This window comes from Anabrus simplex, chromosome 5, assembly GCF_040414725.1.
Source record: "Anabrus simplex isolate iqAnaSimp1 chromosome 5, ASM4041472v1, whole genome shotgun sequence".
NCBI classification, from domain to species: domain Eukaryota; kingdom Metazoa; phylum Arthropoda; class Insecta; order Orthoptera; family Tettigoniidae; genus Anabrus; species Anabrus simplex.
The window spans coordinates 397,430,117-397,450,483 of NC_090269.1; the positions used below are offsets into that span (position 1 = coordinate 397,430,117).

The window sequence follows — 20,367 nt, forward strand, 5'->3', positions numbered from 1 at the left end:
CAAAGCAAACACTGAAGGAAAACTCTACTGTCCTACTGTACTATATAAAATGACCTCCTTGTGTTTCAAGAAGCAGTTTACAACGTAACGAGTTACATAACCGCAATCAAACGTCCGACTCGTTGGCTGAACGGTCAGCGTACTGGCCTTCGGTTCAGGGTCCCGAGTTCGATTCCCGGCCGGTTCGGGGATTTTAACCTTAATTGGTTAATTCCAATGGCACGGGGCCTGGGTTTATGTGTTGTCTTCATCATCATTTCATCCTCATCACGACGCGCAGGTCGCCTACGGGAGTCAAATAGAAAGACCTGCACCTTGCGAGCCGAACCCGTCCTGGGACATCCCGGCACTAAAAGCCATGCGACATTTCATTTCATTTCATACTGCAATCAAACGAAGAATAACGTCAATTTAGAAGAATAACGTCGATTTAGAAGAATACCCTAAATGGATCCCTAGTTAGTTGATTTCTCCACTATATACAGACGGACGAGAAACCCTGCTTAGTGAGTTTTCTAAAAATGTTAAAAGATGAAAAACGCCATGCAGAATCCTTTTGTTCTCCAGAAGTGTATGAAACAAGTGAAGTTCATCCTATCGTAGGGGGAAGCAATATACCGTTGACCAGCTGAGAGACATCATTATCTCACGGCTATTTATAGTAATAATGTTACTTGTTTTTACTTCACACTAACTAATTTTATGTTTTCGGAGACAAGGAGGTGTGGGAATTTAGTCCCGCAGGAGTTATTTTACGTGCCAGTAAATCTATCTACACGAGGCTGGCGTGTTTGAGCACCTTCAAATACGACCGGACTGAACCAGGATCGAACCTGCCAAGTTGGGTTCAGAAGGGCAGCGCTTCAACCGTCTTAGCCACTCAGCCCGACAGAATAATACGAGGGCTGTAGATAATGTACAATTGAAGTAAATAGTACAATTGCATCACATTCTTTCAATGTGCTCACCCGCAAAGTCTATTAACTTTTGCCAAATGTCGCGAAGCCGTTGGGGACAATTGCCAAGGCGGTCTATGTTGATGAGAGTGACGGAGTGCTCTACTGTGTGGATTACAGATGACTCTACGAATAATTCCTGACAGTGGATCGATGGTCTACAGAATTCTTTTTTTTTTGCTTTACGTCGCACCGACACAGATAGGTCTTATCGCAACGATGGGATAGGAAAGGCCTAGGAAGTGGAAGGAAGCGGCCGTGGCCTTAATTAAGGTACAGCCCCGGCATTTGCCTGGTGTGAAAATGGGAAACCACGGGAAACCATCTTCAGGGCTGCCGACAGTGGGGCTCGAACCCACTATCTCCCGATTACTGGATACTGGCCGCACTTAAGGGTCTACGGAAAAGAGACCATTCACGATGTCAAGCTTATCTTGAGGAATGGACGGCCGATCTGTGCGGTGAAAATCCGCAGTCTTATTCCCACCCGCATGAAACGCCTTGAGCCATCCTGCAACCGTCCTATACGGTAATGCATTCTCGCCACAGACTTCCCGTAATCCTCGATAACATTCTGATGCATTTTTGCCATGGGCAACCTCGATTTTAATCCATGAACGCTGATCACATCTTGAAGACATGCTTTAGAGCGGTGAAATCGACACTCTTCACTTCACCGCCACATAGCGACAGCACTCCCGTCGGATGCGCACTACACGTAGACAACAGCGCCACCTGACCGCTCCCATATCCTACTTGCGCATGTGTCCAGACTACGTTCTTACTACTTTAAATACAGCCCTGGTATGAATATAAATTTCGAACCTAAGGGGACATCATCATCATCATCATCATCTGTTTACCCTCCAGGTTCGGCTTTTCCCTCGAACTCAGCGAGGGATCCCACCTCTACCGCCTCAAGGGCAGTGTCCCGGAGCTTCAGACAATTGGTCGGGGGATACAACTGGGAGAATGACCAGTATCTCGCCCAGGCGGCCTCACCTGCTATGCTATGCCTTGTGGAGGGATGGGAAGATTGGAAGGGATAGGCAAGGAAGAGGGAAGGAAACGGCCGTGGCCTTAAGTTAGGTACCATCCCGGCATTCGCCTGGAGGAGAAGTGGGAAACCACGGAAAACCAGTTCCAGGATGGCTGAGGTGGGAATCGAACCCACCTCTACTCAATTGACCTCCCGAGGCTGAGTGGACCCCGTTCCAGCCCTCGTACCACTTTTCAAATTTCGTGGCAGAGCCGGGAATCGAACCCGGACCTCCGGGGGTGGCAGCTAATCAAGCTAACCACTACACCACAGAGGCGGCCTAAGGGGACAAATAGGGGGAAATATTCGTTTATGGGAAGTGGCATTAGGGATTGCAATAATTTGTCTGGGGAGATATTCGATCCTTTTTGAAATTATTTAAGAAAAGACTAGGTAAACAGCTGGTAGGGAACCTGTCATCTTGGTGACAGCACTAAATGCATATCAATGGCAATTTCATAGTTACAAATTATGAATCAGAATAGCCTATAGACACAACGTAGATAGGCGCTCACGGACCAGAACCACGCGAGGATAAAATTTTACTCCATTAAGGAAAGACAACATGTAAACTTTGTACGATTGTACGTACAGTGCAACCTCCATATCTCGAGTCACCTCGGGAGCTAAATTTTATTTCGATCTGTCGAAATTTCGCAAAAGCAAAGCAAAGTCACCTCCGTACAGGCCATGAAGGCCCTTGGAGGAGTGGAAGGTAAAGGCTTCCACCAGTGTTAACCTCGGCACGTGATGGGGTAGAGTGGTTAGCTCTACGCCCGGGCGCCTTTGCCCCCAGGAATTAACCTGGTACTCATTTTTGGTGTAGGCTGAGTGAACCTCAGGACCACATGCACCTCCGGAAGTGGAAATCTCGTTTCTTAAATTTTGCGACTTCCTGACGGGGATTCGAACCCACGTCCTTCCGGGCGGTCGAAATTTCGAGATATGGAAAATACATGTTTTGAGCATATATAGCACATAATTAAATCTTATGGATCTACGGGCTTATACAGAGTACATTACTTTTAACCAAACCAACCCCATGGCCCAACAGCCCCGAAGGACCATGGCCTACCAAGCGACCGCTGCTCAGCCCGAAGGCCCACATATTACGAGGTGTCGTGTGGTCAGCACGACGGATCCTCTCGGCCGTTATTCTTGGCTTTCTGGTCCGGGTCCGCTATCTCACCGTTAGATAGCTCCTCAATCGTGATCACGTAGGCTGAGTGGACCTCGAACCAGCCCTCATATGCAGGTAAAAATCTCTGACCTGGCCGGGAATCGAACACGGGCCTTTCGGGAAAGAGGCAGGCACGCTACCCCTACACCGTGCAGTCGGCACATTATTTTAACAGTACTTAAAAAATATACGAACAAAGTATTTTACGGCATCACTTTAATTATAACCCTTATTATAGTAACTTTTTAGAAGACAGGATACAGTACTTTTTTTTTTTTTTTTTTGCTATTTGCTTTACGTCGCGCCGACACAGATAGGTCTTATGGCGACGATGGGATAGGAAAGGCCTAGGAATTGGAAGGAAGCGGCCGTGGCCTTAATTAAGGTACAGCCCCGGCATTTGCCTGGTGTGAAAATGGGAAACCACGGAAAACCATCTTCAGGGCTGCCGACATTGGGGCTCGAACGATACAGTACATACAGTAGTGAAACAAGAAACATACCTCCGTTAACACTACTCAAAAAGTCCGCCAGTCTCGTCTGTTTGTTATTGTTGACCTTTCCGCCCTTCACATTAAAAATTCTCGTCAATACCACGCAGCCGAGATTTGTAAATGGAGCTTGTCATCCCCAACTTCGTGGGTTGCTTTCGTACGTGACCGGTCATTAATTAGCACCCGAGAAACAGCGTAGCTTCGCCGATTTTCCGATGATTACAAGTTTTACTTTGTCGGTTCCCGTCACATTAGCTCCCGGCATCGCTGTAAACCTTTATTTACCTGTTAACTGTTCCTCACAAACCACAAATGCCGTATTGCACAGTAATGTTGCACAAAATTTGAGTTACAGAATGTTTTTGGCTTCAAGGGAGGAAATGCTTGCTTCGAGAAGTCGAGAAAATCGTGTAACCGAATTTCGAGTAATAGAGAAATAAATACACGTGAAGAATAGGATAAACTGCCGGGAAATACAAGTTATTTCGAGATACTAAAAATTCGAGTGATGGATATTCGATATATCGAGGTTCGACTGTATTTCCTTACGTTAGTGACTGTGTTTATGAATGTTAGGAGATGTCTACACGTGAGATTTTGGAAGGTGTCCGTCTGTGAATAATGTGTGTATTCAATATTTTTCTATTTCAGGACCATACACCGGTGAGCTTGTTGTTGAAAGAGTTTGCTTCTTCAGGAAACTTTGTCTTCTGCTTCCATATTACTTTCGTAAGTACAATTTCAGTTCTGTTTGTATTCTTAATTCTTTTACGGTTTACAAAGAGTTGGGAGTGGGGAGGAAGCAACCGTAGCCTTAATTAAGGTACAGCTCCAGCATTTACCTAAAGTAAAAATGGGAAAATGTAATTTTCAGTGCTACCGGCAGTGGAAATGGAATCCACTATCTATAGAAGCTGATGTGTTCATATTTAGGCCTAGGCATTAAATAAATATTCAGTGTCTTTGATACAACCCTCCTCCTCAAATGTGGTACACTGAATTAATATGTCTGGAAGATATTAAATACGATATGATTTATTGAATGATATTTCCCCCCTGGGGAGGTGCTGAAAATCTCCATGTTAAAATAATGCATAAACTTAGATGAAGTGTCGAGATATTCTTTTTTCATTTTTCACTCTTTAGCCTGTGTGTCAATTTCTACGTTCTCTTTTATTCTACCAGGGGGCAGGTAAACAGATCCTTATTGGGCTACATATGACCGACTACTGATCTTTTTTCAATGTCATTCCATTAGCTGCTGCTATAACATCTAGAGCACACCTGTGCCCTCACGTCTATCTTCCCTGGATCCGAGGACACACCTATCCTTGCTGTTGACCCTGACCACGATGTCACTTAATGCTTCATAAAACTTGTCAACTGCATCCTCATCTGCACCCTCACGTGGTGAATACACTGAGACAATTCTCTTCCTAATTCCTCCAACTGCCAAATCTACCCACATCATGGTATTCCTGATAAACAGCCCTACCCCATACTCTGCCCTTCCCTTTCTAAGACCCGTCAAGTACACTTTATAATCTCCTATCTCTTTTCCGTTATCTCCCCTTACCCGAATATCACTTACTCCTAGCACATCCAGATGCCTCCCCTTTGCTGACTCTGCCATTTCTACTTTCTTTCTTCTATAAGCCCCATTAATCTTGATAGCTACCCATCGAATTCCACTTCGTTCGCTAAGTTGTTTCCACAGAGTCCCTCGCCTGTCAAATGAGAGTGGGGCTCCGTTACTCCCATAGGTCCGAGGCTTGCTTAAAATGTTCTGAGCTCGGTAAATTCATGAAGCAGGATGCTACCCTACTTACACATAGTCCAAGTGAGGATCCCTTTTCTAACGGGTTATGGACCACCGGTGGATTGTATAGTCCTAGCCGCCTGAGCACAAGGAGGGCCATGACTCAGAATATGTCCGAGATGCCCACTCCCATTCCATAACAACTGGTATCCCGACTCTCAGGACCACTTACTAGGCCACTCAGCCGTTGCTCATGGTTCACGAACTAGGATGTGACCACAGTAACCCACACCATGAACCATGAAAATATAGTTGTCTGCAAATTATAAAAGAGATACAACAAATGAATGAAAAACTGGACATTTATTGTACGAATTATTCATTGCTTTTACATACATTCTTAAACTACATTCTATAATTTGGGTACTTCATGTTCATTTCTAAAATGCCATCTACAATAAAAGAGAGAAATTCATGAAGCTGTTCCTGATTTAGACGAAAGTGATTTTTAATTCTTCATCATTTTCATGCAATGTATGAATCAAATGATGGAAATCCCTCTAATTTCACGTATACGAAAACTTCTACCCTTTCTGTTTCTTTCTTTCCAAGAGCCTCCTCTTCAGTTAATTCACCATCCTTAAACAGCTCCAGACCATAGTTTAGCTTTGCTTTACATTCGTGACATAGCACAATATAGCTTCGCATTGCTTGGCATAGCGTAGCTTAACGCAGCTTGTCTTAGCTTTCTGTGTGTGGCGGCCTTAACATGTCTGATTTTCAACCGTTTCTCTTGCCATTACCTCAATTCTTCGAATAGCATAAATAGAAAAGTCTATGATGACCTAAACTCGACCACACACAAGAAGTAAATCATTCACGAATAAAAAATACGAAGAAGTCAACCATTCATTTTGTTCGTGCAACAAAACACTGGAAATTGTTAAAGAATTTAAATACCTCGGGAGCAAAATTACCAACGATGGAAGAAGCAAAAAGAAAATCAAAAGTAGAATTTTACAAGCCAAATTAGCATTTCACAAAAAGAAATGTTTATTCACTACAAATTCTAGTAATGTTAAAACAAAAAATGATTATTGAAAGCGTATGTTTGGAGCATTGCCTTTTATGGTTGCTAAACGTGGACAATTGGAAAAGAAGAAAAAAAGGAGTTTAAATTCGTTTGAACAATGGTGTTATAGAAGAATGATGAAGATTATCTGGACAGAAAGAATAATGAATGCTGAAGTATTTATGAATGGGGAGGAAAATTATACCTTGTGGAAAAGTATAAAGAGGACGAGGACTAGACAGACAGGACATACTTTGAGACACGATAGCCAGTTGAAAACTGTATTGGAGGGAATGGTTTAAGGCGAAAGAAATCCAGGAAGACCACGCCTACAATATGTACAGCAAATCATGTCTGATGCAGGATGCTGAAGCTATGAAGAAATGAAGAGGAAAGCTATGAATAGGACCGACTGTAGAACTGGCGTAGACCAATTCATGGATTGAATGCTTAAGAAGAAGCTTTGCTCATGATTGTGGAACCATTAACTATCCAAGTTGTATTCTATTGTTTAAATTGTATTTTTTATGAATTCCTCAGCGTTCTAACTAGAACGAATCCCTTAAACGGGAATTTTTAATACACTGCCAATCACTTCTACCTACCTTGAATCATGACCTGCTGTATTTTCCAATAGTCAACAAACTGGGTTTATGAAACTTCAGCTTACATTTTTAAATGAGTATTCTAATCCTAGTATAAATTAAATAAATCAATTACTTGTATTTATCGCACTTTCATACACTTGGAATACATTACAATTTGAATTTTCAACCTACAATAGCTCATACCTACCTTCCCATGGGACAACGACAGCACTACAATACTCCATGCGACCAGTATACCGTCGTTGAAGAAACAGTACCTTGTATGTCGCAATACTACTCCTAAACATAATTCTCCTTAATACGTCTTCCAGCCACATATGGATATGCAGTCCATCAGAACAATTTTCGTTGTGCGAAGGTGTAAAAGAAAAAATCATTTTCCTTTATATATAAACATAGAAAATTGAGCACAACGAACATTATTATTATGTGCTGCATATCAATATGTAATGCCTTTGCTGGCAGTACCTAGTGTTTATAGTGCACTATGTCTTCTGGTATGGTGTAGAGCAATTTTGTTACTTTCATTGATCTGTCACTGTCTTATCCTTGGTTTTGACAATATGAAAGCGACTGAGGTATGAGCGATGCTAGTAATGCCATTTCTTATGCAGCTAGTCCCTACTATGAATTGTGTGAAAATGTTGCTCATAGGGTCGGATGGTGCATGCATTTCAGTGGACTTGGCAGACTGCTATGTAATTGTCACTTCTGGCTCGGTGAAGAAATCAACGGGAAACTACCTCGCTCCTCATTTCCCCTAGTGCGCCTCTTCAATAATGCCTAGGCCATCTATGACAGCTGATGGAGAGGTGTTGAGGACTCAACCAGCCTTACTGAACATACATACATCAATATGTAGCTGGGAGGCGTGATCAAGAAAATAGACTAATGGGGAGGAACAGCATTGTGAGATACGATGTTTTGTTTCTTCAACGACTTGTCAGCTTGTCAGGTGGCAGAAATGACACGTATGACAGTCCCAAGAGCAGACCACTGAGGGAAATGGGAGGAACTCCGGCTTTTGCAAGTAGCCAGAAACCTGTCTCCACTCTTTGCTCACCTACCAAGTAAACTTTCTATGTTTTCTTGCTTCCTTAGCCAGTCCCTAGGAAGCTAAATTGCCATCGAAGAAGCGTGTATGTTTCCTTAAATAGTTCTTAAAAGTACTACTATCGGATATACACAGAGTTGTCAAATTCCTTAAAACAAATTAATGGACAGCTGTATTGTCTAGGAAATCGGTGTGTGCCATAATCGACAACTCGTGAACTTCCTTTAAGAATGATTTAACAGAAGTTAAAATGACATCACAGGCCAGTTTATTAATAAATAACAATTACTTTTACCATTTAATACATACACTGAAACGAACATCTTCTTTTCCTTCCCGGTACTACGTCATTCAACATATTTTTCGTTACTCTGAACGGATTGTAATAGTTTATTGACTTTCTTAAAATTTCATCAAAGTCTTTGCCTGAAACTGAAGATAAATTCACAAAGATAAACACTCCAGTATTAATCAAGTCGACAGAACATCTGTTTCTCAAATCGGACCATTTTACTGAAAATAGCCTCTCGACGAAAGAATTTGAGGCAGCTAGGATTAAACGAAACAAAAGCATTTTTACAATGTTTGGTACTTCATATTCCTCCACACTTTAGAATATTTTTAGTCACTTTTCACTTACAAAAAACTTATTATCTGCTTGTAACATTGATAATCAAGGTCTTATAATTGAATGCTCATATATCATATCTACGCCAACATTCTGTTTAACTTACAAATAAGGACACTAATATCACAAAAGGATATATCTTCTGTTAGGGTCAAAAATCCCATTGATTTCAGAGGATTTTCATCAGAGAAGTCAAACCACTTTTCTTGATAACTCAATGCAGTTTCTAGAAATTGTACAAAATTTCCAGAAAGCTTTTTCCTTCTATCAGCAGCAATTTTACTAGATGCAGTAGATACAGAAGAACCAAAGAATCTATCTTCAGTTCTATTGAGACACTGTTCACATTGTGTATGCATTATATTATACGCATCGGCACATATTGAGTGCACAGGTTGTAATTATTTGCTGGGCGACTCGAAACACTTCCAGTTATAACTCACAAAGTGTAAAGTAACTTTTACATTGACAAACTTATGTTCATTTACGTCATCAGAATTACATTAATTTTCAATAGTTTTCTCAAAGCTTTGGGTACATCTTAACCTAATGTTAAAAAATATGACATTACAGTTTCCCAGCACTCTATAATCTATCTACTGAAGGACCGAAAGTCAACCAAAGAGGTTGTTACATGCCTCAGAAGTTCATGCCACCCTTGTTCTTTAGTTCATCTGCACGAACTGCTCAGTTTGAGGAATAGGAATACTTTTTCAGAATAACTATTTCAATATCTACATATAATATTTCTAAGGCATACTTGAAAGAATTATTTACAATGTGTGCAGGGCACCCTATTTTAACTGATCTACCATTTTTTTCTTTTAATAGCACAAATGCTGAATATTTCTTTACAAATTTGCATTAGTGCTCTCCTCACAAAATGATGTGACAAGACTAAATGAGATTACCACAATTATTTAATGTTTGTAACACATTTCACTATAGTCTCTGCTGATTCACGAGGCTTGTCCATAAAATGTATTAATTTGGACATAGCGAGTTATTTAAGAGGAATGTACTGGAAATATTTTGGATAACATTTGTTCGAGATGTTTATAGCGATGGAGTAATAACCTAATTTTGCAGCTGTTAAAACAAATTTGGCAATGGATTCGGCCTTCATTCTTCCACAAGAAATTTTGGATGTAATTTTTGATTCATCTAAGATATAAAGTGCTAATTTATTCCCAAATGCGTTGTATGAATGATAATGCTTGATACGTTGGTAGGGCCTTCATAACCTGAGCCAGGGCAATCTGAAATCAAAATGAATTATGGTACCGAACTGCATTCTAAACAGGGTAATTATGTACATTAAGGCATTCTCTAAAAATCGCAATAGATTTCTTCACACACCTTCTAACGAACGAAGATTTGTGAAAAACATTTTACAAGAGAAAATATCACTCAAACTATTCATTATTATTCACTTAGCTTTTAATTTTGAATGAAATACGTAACTGCGGCCACGGGCAAAGTGCAATATATTTTATTTTCATAATATTTCGTTTTTGAAATGGTCGAACTGCAATTCATGGTTTTTCACGATTTTTAACAAAATTAAATTATAAATTTAGTTTACTGTTATATTTTGCATTAGTTTATATATTTATATGAAATTTAAATGTAGCAATAATTATTACTTCAATGCTCATGAATTTATTTGGCACTTTATGTACCGTACCGTATGTATGTACCGTATGTGTACATGTAGTTTCCAAAGTTATTTAAATCTAATTATTGATGTTATCGTAATTTGGTAATATAGCAGTGATGAAAAATCTCCTTCGTTCGGAGTAATGGCACAATTGTACGTTGTGAAAGCATTTTGAGTGACTTCAATACAATATCTTAATCTACCTAATTATCAGATTTTTGATTTCTAAATTCAATTTTCTATTCAAAGCAGTATAATGTACCTTCTCAAATACTGTGCTATTTTTACGAGGAAGAATTTACTAATGGATGTTGATGTAGTAGCGGCTTGTTTGGTCACATCATTTCGTCCAGCATATGCAACTGATAATTTCTTAAGACAACACTTACAAAATGCTTTGTACTGATTATTGGCATCACATACTAACCAATCGCTTACTTAACTTTCATTTTCCCAATTCTTTTGGAAAACGCACAACCTTTCATCTTTCTTCCTGACGTGATCACCTTTGCATTTCAAAGCTATATCCACTTCCATTATTGATTTACACCTTTACAAAACAACCACGTGTTCACTTCACAAGATATAAAACACAACATTACTTTGCGACAGAAATTAGTAAAATGGAAAAAGCACAGCAGATGCGGCACTGAGGGCAGTTGTTCATTATATCCACTATATCCGCCAGGCTGGCGGATGGAAAAGATCTCATGGACAGAAAAACTCACCAATGAAGAAGTTCTTCGACGAATAAGTGAAAGAAGAACCTTTTTAGCAACAATAAAAAAAGAGACCAGTTAATTGGCCATCTCTATAGGCACAATGGATTCATAGTTAATGTCATAGAAGGAAAGATTCAAGGTAAAAGAGGAAGAGGAAGACCTAGACTGCAATATGCAAGACAGATCAGAGATTACGTAGGAACAGGTTCATATGTGGAAATGAAGAGATTAGGATTGAGAATTAAGAAGAAGAGGCCAACCCAAAACTCGCAAAAATTGTAAGCAATGAAGCAAATATTTTCTTTGGTCTTTGCGAACGAATATACCAGATTAAGCACTCTTTGCAATGAAAACTTGTGACAGAAAGACGAAAGGAAAACTTTTTGAAGGAAATAGTATACCAGAGGTATAAAAACGGACGCATTTCTCTCGAGTTACAAAACGCTCGTAAATACGTGACAATAACCGTCCCGGATAAGAACTGTTCGGGATGCGGGATATTTAGCATTGATACGGGACTGTCCCGTAAAATCTCGGACGTCGGGCAACTCTGGAAATACATACCGTAGCATACATTTTATATCATTGTATTATTATTATTATTATTATTATTATTATTATTATTATTATTATTATTATTATTACACATAAAAGAAGAGTTGCACCACCCTGGAACAAAAAGTTCCTGGTTCTTAACAAAAATAATAATAACAAAGCGAGATATAGTGTGTTGTCATATAAGCGTTGTTTATTGCCCAAGAAAACAACAAAAGGGAGTCTCACAACAATACAACTTTGCTTTCTCAATTTGAGTTACTGAATACAGCACACATCCATACCTTTAATACCGGTTAACACGTCCCCTGCATTGATGCATGCCTGAATTCATCTTGGCATATTGTCCACTAGTTAATCAAGTATGTCCCAATCCTCAGTGGTGATTCTACGTAGATCTCGCAGAATAGCTGGTGGTTCGTGACGTCCACGAAGAGTTTTCTTTAATTTATCCCAAACGTGCTCGATAGGGTTCATGTCCGGGAGCATGGTGGCCACTGTACATATGGATGTTCTCATTATCGTCCATTAAGGCAAATTCTCCTCTAAAATTTCGACGATACGGTGTCATTATGGATCGGAGGATGTCGCCCCTGTATCGTACAGCCACGACATAGTCCTAGGAGTGGCTCACGGTGGCCCTCCGTAATGTCACCCTCAAACATCTGGGAGTAACCATCTTGCTACACGTGCTGTACGGTGTGTTTGAAACGTGAAGCCTGACCAGACTGCCTCAAAACACGTTGGTGATGATCATCAGGAATCAAGGTTTATGCCACACACATCAGTGAAAAGGACTTTAAGCCTATTCTGAAGAGATCACTCAGCATAATGTTGGGCCCCTCTCTACCGGGCCCCATGATATCTAACTTTGGGGGCTGGGCGTTGTCATGGGCGTTGAGGGTGAAGTCGTGACTTGTACAACCTGTTCGGTGACCTGTGGCTGCCGGAAAATCATTATGCACATAGTGGCATTGGGTTCATACAATTACAAAGGGTAATTTGTATCTCAATCGAATGACAAACTACTAGATTTTAATTTTTCATGTCTTGTTTTAGTGATTCATTTCCTGCTAACAGTTTGAAATAACGACAACAAAGAAAATTAACTGTATCTCACACTTGGAAATCCAGTTTAGCCAACAGTGTTTACATATGTCTTAATTACCCTGGTAGAGTCTTTAAATTACATCTTGTCCCAGATTTTCCCAGGTTTGTTGGATAATGTTTCGTACACTTTTCCCAAATTAAATCGGGCTTAACTAATTGCAGATTTCCTACCTGCACAGTGATGGTGGTAGTTACTGTTTTAAGAAGTACAACTATATAACCATCCCTTCTTAAAGCTAATTAGTAATGAGAAATAAAGTGGCATGACCTTTAGAAGAAGAAAGCTACTGGAAGGAGAAAGGAAAAGGCATGAAAGGCATGACATACGACCTTCGATCCCAATACCGTCTGGGCTGGAAATGAATATCAAGACCTACTCACAAGGAAAATCAAATACAGTTATAAACACAGATGCTTGCAGACAGTTTACTAATTAGGAGCACTCACAATGATTAAATATGCATGAACATAGACCTGATCTCACCGGGAATCGAACCCGGGGTCCTCTGAACCGCATAATGGTCTTTGTTTCCGAGGGCCCAGGGTTGGATTTCCGGATGGTCAGGGATCTTAACAGCATTTATTTTACTTCTCTGGTTCGGGGACTGGGTGTTTATGTTTGTCCCAATACAGATCTTCAAGTATCCACAACACACGGTCAGGAAAGGCATCCGGCCGTAAAACCAACGTAACTGGGAAAAGGTGAGGAAGAATAAGGAAAATAAAGTAGACATAATTAATATCAGACAAAAATATCGGAGTTGTAAGCTCCAAGCTTCTCTCTCTACGATTGTCGCGATGCAACGAAACAGGCAATTAGAACGCAACACCTCTGAGCTGTCCAAATGGCGTCAATCAATCAATCAATCAATCAATCAATCAATCAATCAATCAATCAATCAATCAATCAATCAATCAATCAATCAATCAATCAATCAATCAATCAATCAATCAATCAATCAATCAATCAATCAATCAATCAATCAATCAATCAATCAATCAATCAATCAATCAATCAATTAATCAATTAATCAATCAATCAATCAATCAATCACTCACTCACTCACTCACTCACTCAATCAATCAATCAATCAATCAATCAATCAATCAATCAATCAATCAATCAATCAATCAATCAATCAATCAATCAATCAATCAATCAATCAATCAATCAATCAATCACGTCTGGTCAAGCTCTTGATCTGGTCCATCCATCGTAACAGTGCACGTCCTCTAGGTCTGCGTGTATAATATTATTTTTTAATTAGGTCGTAGGCCGTCGACCTTTGACTTGTTCTCCTCGATGTACGCTGTGAAAAAATCTTTGTCGTAATTTCGTTCTGTATGTACTTCACACGGGGTGGCGGAATCTCTGTTTCAGTCCTTCCAATGATATTATTCTATCTTAAATATAGATGAGAACTTTATTTAAGATGTCGTCATTGTAGTCGAGATCCATATTCTGCTGTTGAAGTCGTGCTGGATGCAGTATGTCTTCAGATAGGCTCTCCCGATGGTTCATCCATAACCGTTCCGGACTTAACATGGAGCATGTATGCAGCATAACAGCTAACAGGTTCCGCATAATCTTAGGGGATCGACACGCAGCTGCTTCTTCCAACGCTTTGTTCCAGTGATCGTCGTTTTCCAGAAATCCTCTAAGCTGGAAAGCCGCTTTGTAAGTTTCACAGACCCTTCTATCAACTGTTCTTAAATAGTCGTATGATATTGGACCTCTTACTTCGTGCAATAGTAGTCGCAGGTGAAAGCATTCAGAGCTGGTTGGGTGGACATTGTACACCCGGCCAAGGGCATCTAATCCCTGCTTGATCTGGTACAACTTCACCTTGTCTACGTCGGTTCCAAATCTTGTCTCTGCTGTTCCATATGTAGTACTCAGGGACTTGGTTGAAGAGTAGTGTACGCCCGAACTAATCTTTGATCCAAAGTCTAAAGAAAGATGTGAGTATCGTTTCTTGAGGTGCTTGAACCCGTCCAGCTACATTTTCTGTTGTGAAGTACACTCCCTGGCCGTTCTCTAAATGGATGCTTAGACGAATAACTGTGGGTTGCCGCTCATCTATAGAGAACCCTAGTATTCTTCACACCGCTTCGTTGCTACTTATGCATCTTCCCATTTGATATTGATGAATTTCATTCACTTCATTGCCTCCACTTAAGACATCAAATACGGCCATGTCAGAGTCCTTATTAACATATTTGCAAACATATTTGATCGACTTGACTGAATATGCGCGTTGAAAATTTTTGATAACAAAGGACAATACGGAACAATCCACGTATTGTGCACAGACACTTCCCATCCTTGAACATTGATGTTTGAGGCAAATCCTCCGTCCTGTGGGCTTCTACGGCGATACATTGGATTTCCGTCCTGCCCGGTCTGAGTCTCTTTCAGAAAACGTCGAAGGTATCGCTTCGTGCAGATTCCATCCTTCAGACATGAAGAGCGGGGATTTTTGCATCTGCAGGGACAATGCAACATCTGCTTCGTCACTGTACTAAAATGTTTTTGGTCTTCTTGTGGATTAGGGATTTCGGCACTGATGAACTCATCAACTCTGTGTACGTGTAAGGTGTCTGAGCAAAACCAGAACGTGTGCATTAGGTAGTCTCCGCTTCTGCCACTCTATCGTATACATATGGCAGCGAACTTCACAAAAAGTCTTCGCCTTTGCGATGAGGCCCATGAGTGTCTTATGTTTCTGATGAAAGACTCTTGCCGACAAATCATGTTGATCCTGGGGTTTATGTTCGTCAAACAGTTCTAGCTGTATCTCTGTCCATTTCGGATTGCACGTGAATGTGATGAAGAGGTCTGGTCTACCGTAGTTTCGCACGTACGTCATGGCATCTTGAGTACGCTCGTGCATGTACCTGGGACCACCGGTAAAGCTAGAAGGCAATATGATCAGCTGGCCCATGTCGGTAACATTCCTATCGTTGACGACGGCATCCCTCAAATGCGCATACTGCTCCACTCTCAATGTCTTCTGGTTATGTCGAATGTAACTTAACCTTTTAGATTCAATCGTGGCATACAGGTCTACGATAAACTGTTGAAACAGGGCTCTACTCCGCAGTAAAATATTGAAACTTGAACAGCGCATCATAATTCTGTAAGCATAGACCTCCATAGCTGAAATCTTCTTGTTCTGCAGCATTCCTGTAGTTGGGTTTCTTTGTCGCAGTTGAAAATGATATCCATCTTCACCCTGCCAGAAAATCAGTGGATACTGTAGCGCATAATACGATCGGTGCGTATCGGGAATTTATTTGATCGTACCACTTCTTTATTCTAAAAACTATATCTCTTGCTCCATGATGTTCTCCGACCATTACTAGAGCCACTTCCGTTGTCGTAGGTGCGTTGAATCGCCTTTTATGTTCACCTTGTGGGGTTTTGCCTGCTAAGTTAACCAGATTGAATTCAGGACTCATCTTTTCCATAGCCGATTAGAAGCTATGGACGTAGGAACTTTCACGGTTCAGCATGTCCTGCAACTGAATTACTATATGGTTTCTCGTTTGTGGTACATTCCTGCAACGCTGCTCCGCTTGTAGTGTACTGCTCCCTATTAAATATACTTGCAGAGATTTAGGATCTTTATTCGGTAGGCTCCGTAGCCTTCCGATGCGATGATATACTGGGACCCTGAACCTTGAAAGTCGGCATGAATCCTGGTTCTCTAATTTCTTTGGTGGTACCGAAAGAAGTCATCTGGAATCATGAGTTGTACGGTCTGATATTTTGCAGGCAATGTTTAGCGTCTATGGAATCGCCAATTAGAAAAGTACGTAGGGGCAAGGGAGGATCCTTTAACGGCATCAGTTGAACCTTTCCTCCAATGCAGCACATTACCTGTGGTTTCACTTTTCCACTTCCTTGCTTCACAGTGTTGGCATGTTATAGACATTGATCCGATGAGACACAAAGAATTGGAGGCATAATCTTCCGATGGGTGGTAATCGGAAGCTGCATTCTCTAAAGTTCTCCAGATGCGCATTCTTCAAGTAGTTGTTGCAATTCTAACATGCTGTATTCTGGATTCTCTTTCTGGTATTGTTTCAGCTTATCTTCTTCTTTCATAACTTCTTCTCTCTTCTATTTGTCCTTTTCTCTTTCACGGGTGGATTCCACTCCTCTTCTTCCTTGTTCTCTTCTCTGCTCTGCTGTTGTCTTGCTTCTCTTTCAGGGGTAGATTCCGCTTCTCTGCTCTGCTGTTGTCTTGCTTCTCTTTCAGGTGTAGATTCCGCATCTCTTCTTCTTTGTTCTCTTTCTCTGCTCTGGTGTTGTCTTGCTTCTCTTTCAGGGGTAGATTCCACATCTCTTCTTCTTTGTTCTCTTTCTCTGCTCTACTGTTGTCTTGCTTCTCTTTCAGGAGTGGATTCCACTTCTCTTCTTCTTTGTTGTGTTTCTCTGTGTTCTCGTTGTAGATTTCGTACACATTTCGTTTTCTGAGCATGCTGCGGCATCTTTGTCCCATATGAAAATATAAGTCAATGAAATTAATATCGGATAAATGTTGAGCCTTAGCCTAACACAATTCCAAGTGTTAATTTGCAGCCACGTTGGAACAAAAAGATAAGAAAGGAATGAAATGAATATCGGGCATATTTTCAATAAATATGTAGTTAAAACGATAGAAACTAATGTAAATAATTAATGAAAACAGATAAGTACGTGTACAGAGACACATCGAAGATTTATTGCATGTCAATAACAGGAAACAGGTTGCCTAGCGACAATGAATGTGTACTTTTAATCGTAGTCATGACGCGTTGGATTGTGATGAAAACACGACGACATGAAAGATATAGACTGCTAAACGTACTCGATACAGCGCCCTGGTTGAAGCTCAGTGAACTAATTGTTGCCTGTAACCATTATGAGGCTACCGATTCCTTGCCTTGACATTCGTATCGTGATATTTAGCCGCATTATCTGTTCAATGAGTTTAATCCTATAATGAAATTAGCGCAGTGAATCTGGCTGGCATTTGTTTGGTTGTGAGTAGAATTATGAAGGATAATTCGGCATCATACACTAACATTAAAATCATGCACTACAGGAACACACGCTTCATTTCATTCCCAGTTCAGTTTTCAGAGAGACGGGTTACCCGCCATTTTGCCTCTCCCTGTCTGGTTCTTTGTTGTGGTTATGTTATAACACATAGAATAGTTCAATGAGAAATTCACACACGTATAGAAAAATATACCACAGCCTTTTAAACTGTACTATAATTCGTGAACTTTTTTCTTGATGCAGTTTGTTAGGTGTTATGCTTTTCGTTACATATAGCTGCAATTGCCTTTGCAGCAACCTGTGCCCGTTTGTTTGGACGTAGGATATGTGTACGGTACCCCCTGCCTGTCGTAAGAGGCCTCTAAAAGTGGTAAACCTAGGGTCTAAACTTGAGACCACGGGACCCCTAGCCATGTCTGACATTACTTCCATGTACTTCTACCACCTTCGCCACATTCATCTTTCTATCGGACCTCACTTAGTCAACCCTTATAGTCTTCCGAGCCAGACAGTATTTGGCTTGCAAGACCTAGCCAAACATTTAATTTTCATAGCTCCTCGAACACAGGCTATAGATAACAATCTCTTACTCTAATCCGACCCTAGCGTTGTTACCTTTGTGAGACCTAGGAAGTGGACTTGCCCGGTTTTACGACCGAATGTTCTTCATGACACCAATGATTTTATGTCCCAAGAACTACGTCTGAAGTTTTTGGAAACACCATGGCCTCGTAATTTTGCCCCGCAGCATTTGTTTTACGTGCCAGTAAATCTACCGCCTTGAGGATTCGTATCTGAGCACATTGAAATATCACTTATACTGTCTGAGGTAATCAGTTCAACTCGCACAGCTGGTTACTCACTCAACTGCTCATCTGTGTACGGTACCCCCTGCCTGTCGTATGATGCCACTAAAAGGGGTAAGCCGAGTGTCTAAACTTGAGACCACGGGACCCCTAGCCAATTCTGACATTAATTTCACGTACTTCTACCGGTTTCACTACATTTATCTTTCTATCGGACCTCGCTTGGTCAACCCTTGTAGTCTTCCGAGCTCGACAGTATTTGGCTTACACGACCTGGCCAAACTGTTAATTTTCATAGCTCCTTGAACGCGGGCTATTATTATTATTATTATTATTATTATTATTATTATTATTATTATTATTATTATTATTATTATTATTATTACTATTATTATTATTATTATTACTTCTGTTTTGCACTGCTCATGTTTTGGTCTTTCTCTTCCATTGTAACCACTTAAGACGTTCTTTTAAAGCGATGCCTCATGAAAGGCCTTAATTATTCTTTTATATATTTAAGATATCGTTATTTATGCTTTGTTTTTACATTTTACTCTTTCTCAAAGACCATACCGAGTACACAGCAACTTCTCCAGATCCTGTGTACGGTAGATTCAGAGAAAATAAGCGTTTGTTTGACTATATTTTTCATGTCGTTGTTAAAAGACACATCTTTAGATATCTGCGTTCCGTGGATTCGGTCGCGCATCGCAAGCATACAGACGAACATTTCCGGACATCACGGACTGACTGAATATGGCTCCTCATGTCTGAGACTGAAAATGGCTTCTACACCATGGGCTCAAAATGGCTCCATGACTTGTATTACCCATCATATGTACGTTACCTAGAGACAGTGAACCTATGCATTTAATCTTGGTGACAGCACGTTGAATTGTCACATCCCAATACATGTTTTCAGATGGTTTTTCGTTAATAACTCTACAACGAAAGCGAAAATGAAAATTTCGGCTTCGAGATGCATTTGGACCCCCCTTCCATCTATCTATGTTCAAAATTTCAGATCTCCGCATGCTTTAAATTTTGCTGGGCATCACGCACACACAAAACACACACGGATAAACACTTCTTTTTATTATTATAGATTATTACCACACAGTTCCTATCTACGGCAGATACTGCCCACATTCTATTGAGCGTCTGCTTTACTAAAGGCTGCACCAGGTGAGCTGACCATGTCCTCGGATACCCCCGGCACAAAAATACTAACGGTAAACACATAAATGCTTTAATCATGTGCTGTTATTTATTTTAGTGCCGGGAGTGTCCAAGGACATGCTCGGCTCCCCTGGTGCAGGTCTTTCTATTTGACGCCCGTGGGTGACCTGAGCGTATTGATGTGGGGTGATGATGATAAAGTGGTAAGAAGAAGGTGAAACCCGGTGTCGGCCCACCTGTGGGTGGGGGCGGTGGAAAAAACCCACGGTATCCCTTGCCTATCGCGAGAGGCAAGTAAAAGGGACCCGAGGGACTCTGAACTTGGGAGTTTCGGTTGGTGACCATGGGGCCTTTTGCTGAGTCCTGGCGTTGCTTCTACTGACTTTTGCCAGGCTCCTCACTTTCATCTATCCTATCAACCATCCTTGGTCAACTCGTGAACTTCTCCGACCCCGACGCTATTAGGTATCGAGGCTTACGGAGTCTTTCATTTTC

At 40.7% G+C, this 20,367-nt stretch overlaps 1 protein-coding gene across 2 annotated transcripts in view; it reads left to right on the forward strand.

The window, feature by feature from the left end:
• LOC136874567 (inactive pancreatic lipase-related protein 1) overlaps nt 1-20,367 on the forward strand; it is a 138,058-nt gene that overhangs the window by 64,703 nt on the left and 52,988 nt on the right. For both annotated transcript variants that reach the window (XM_068227952.1, XM_068227953.1), the window contains exon 3: nt 4,321-4,398. In XM_068227952.1, coding sequence (XP_068084053.1) covers nt 4,321-4,398 — 78 coding nt within the window. The remainder of the gene's footprint in view (nt 1-4,320; nt 4,399-20,367) is intronic.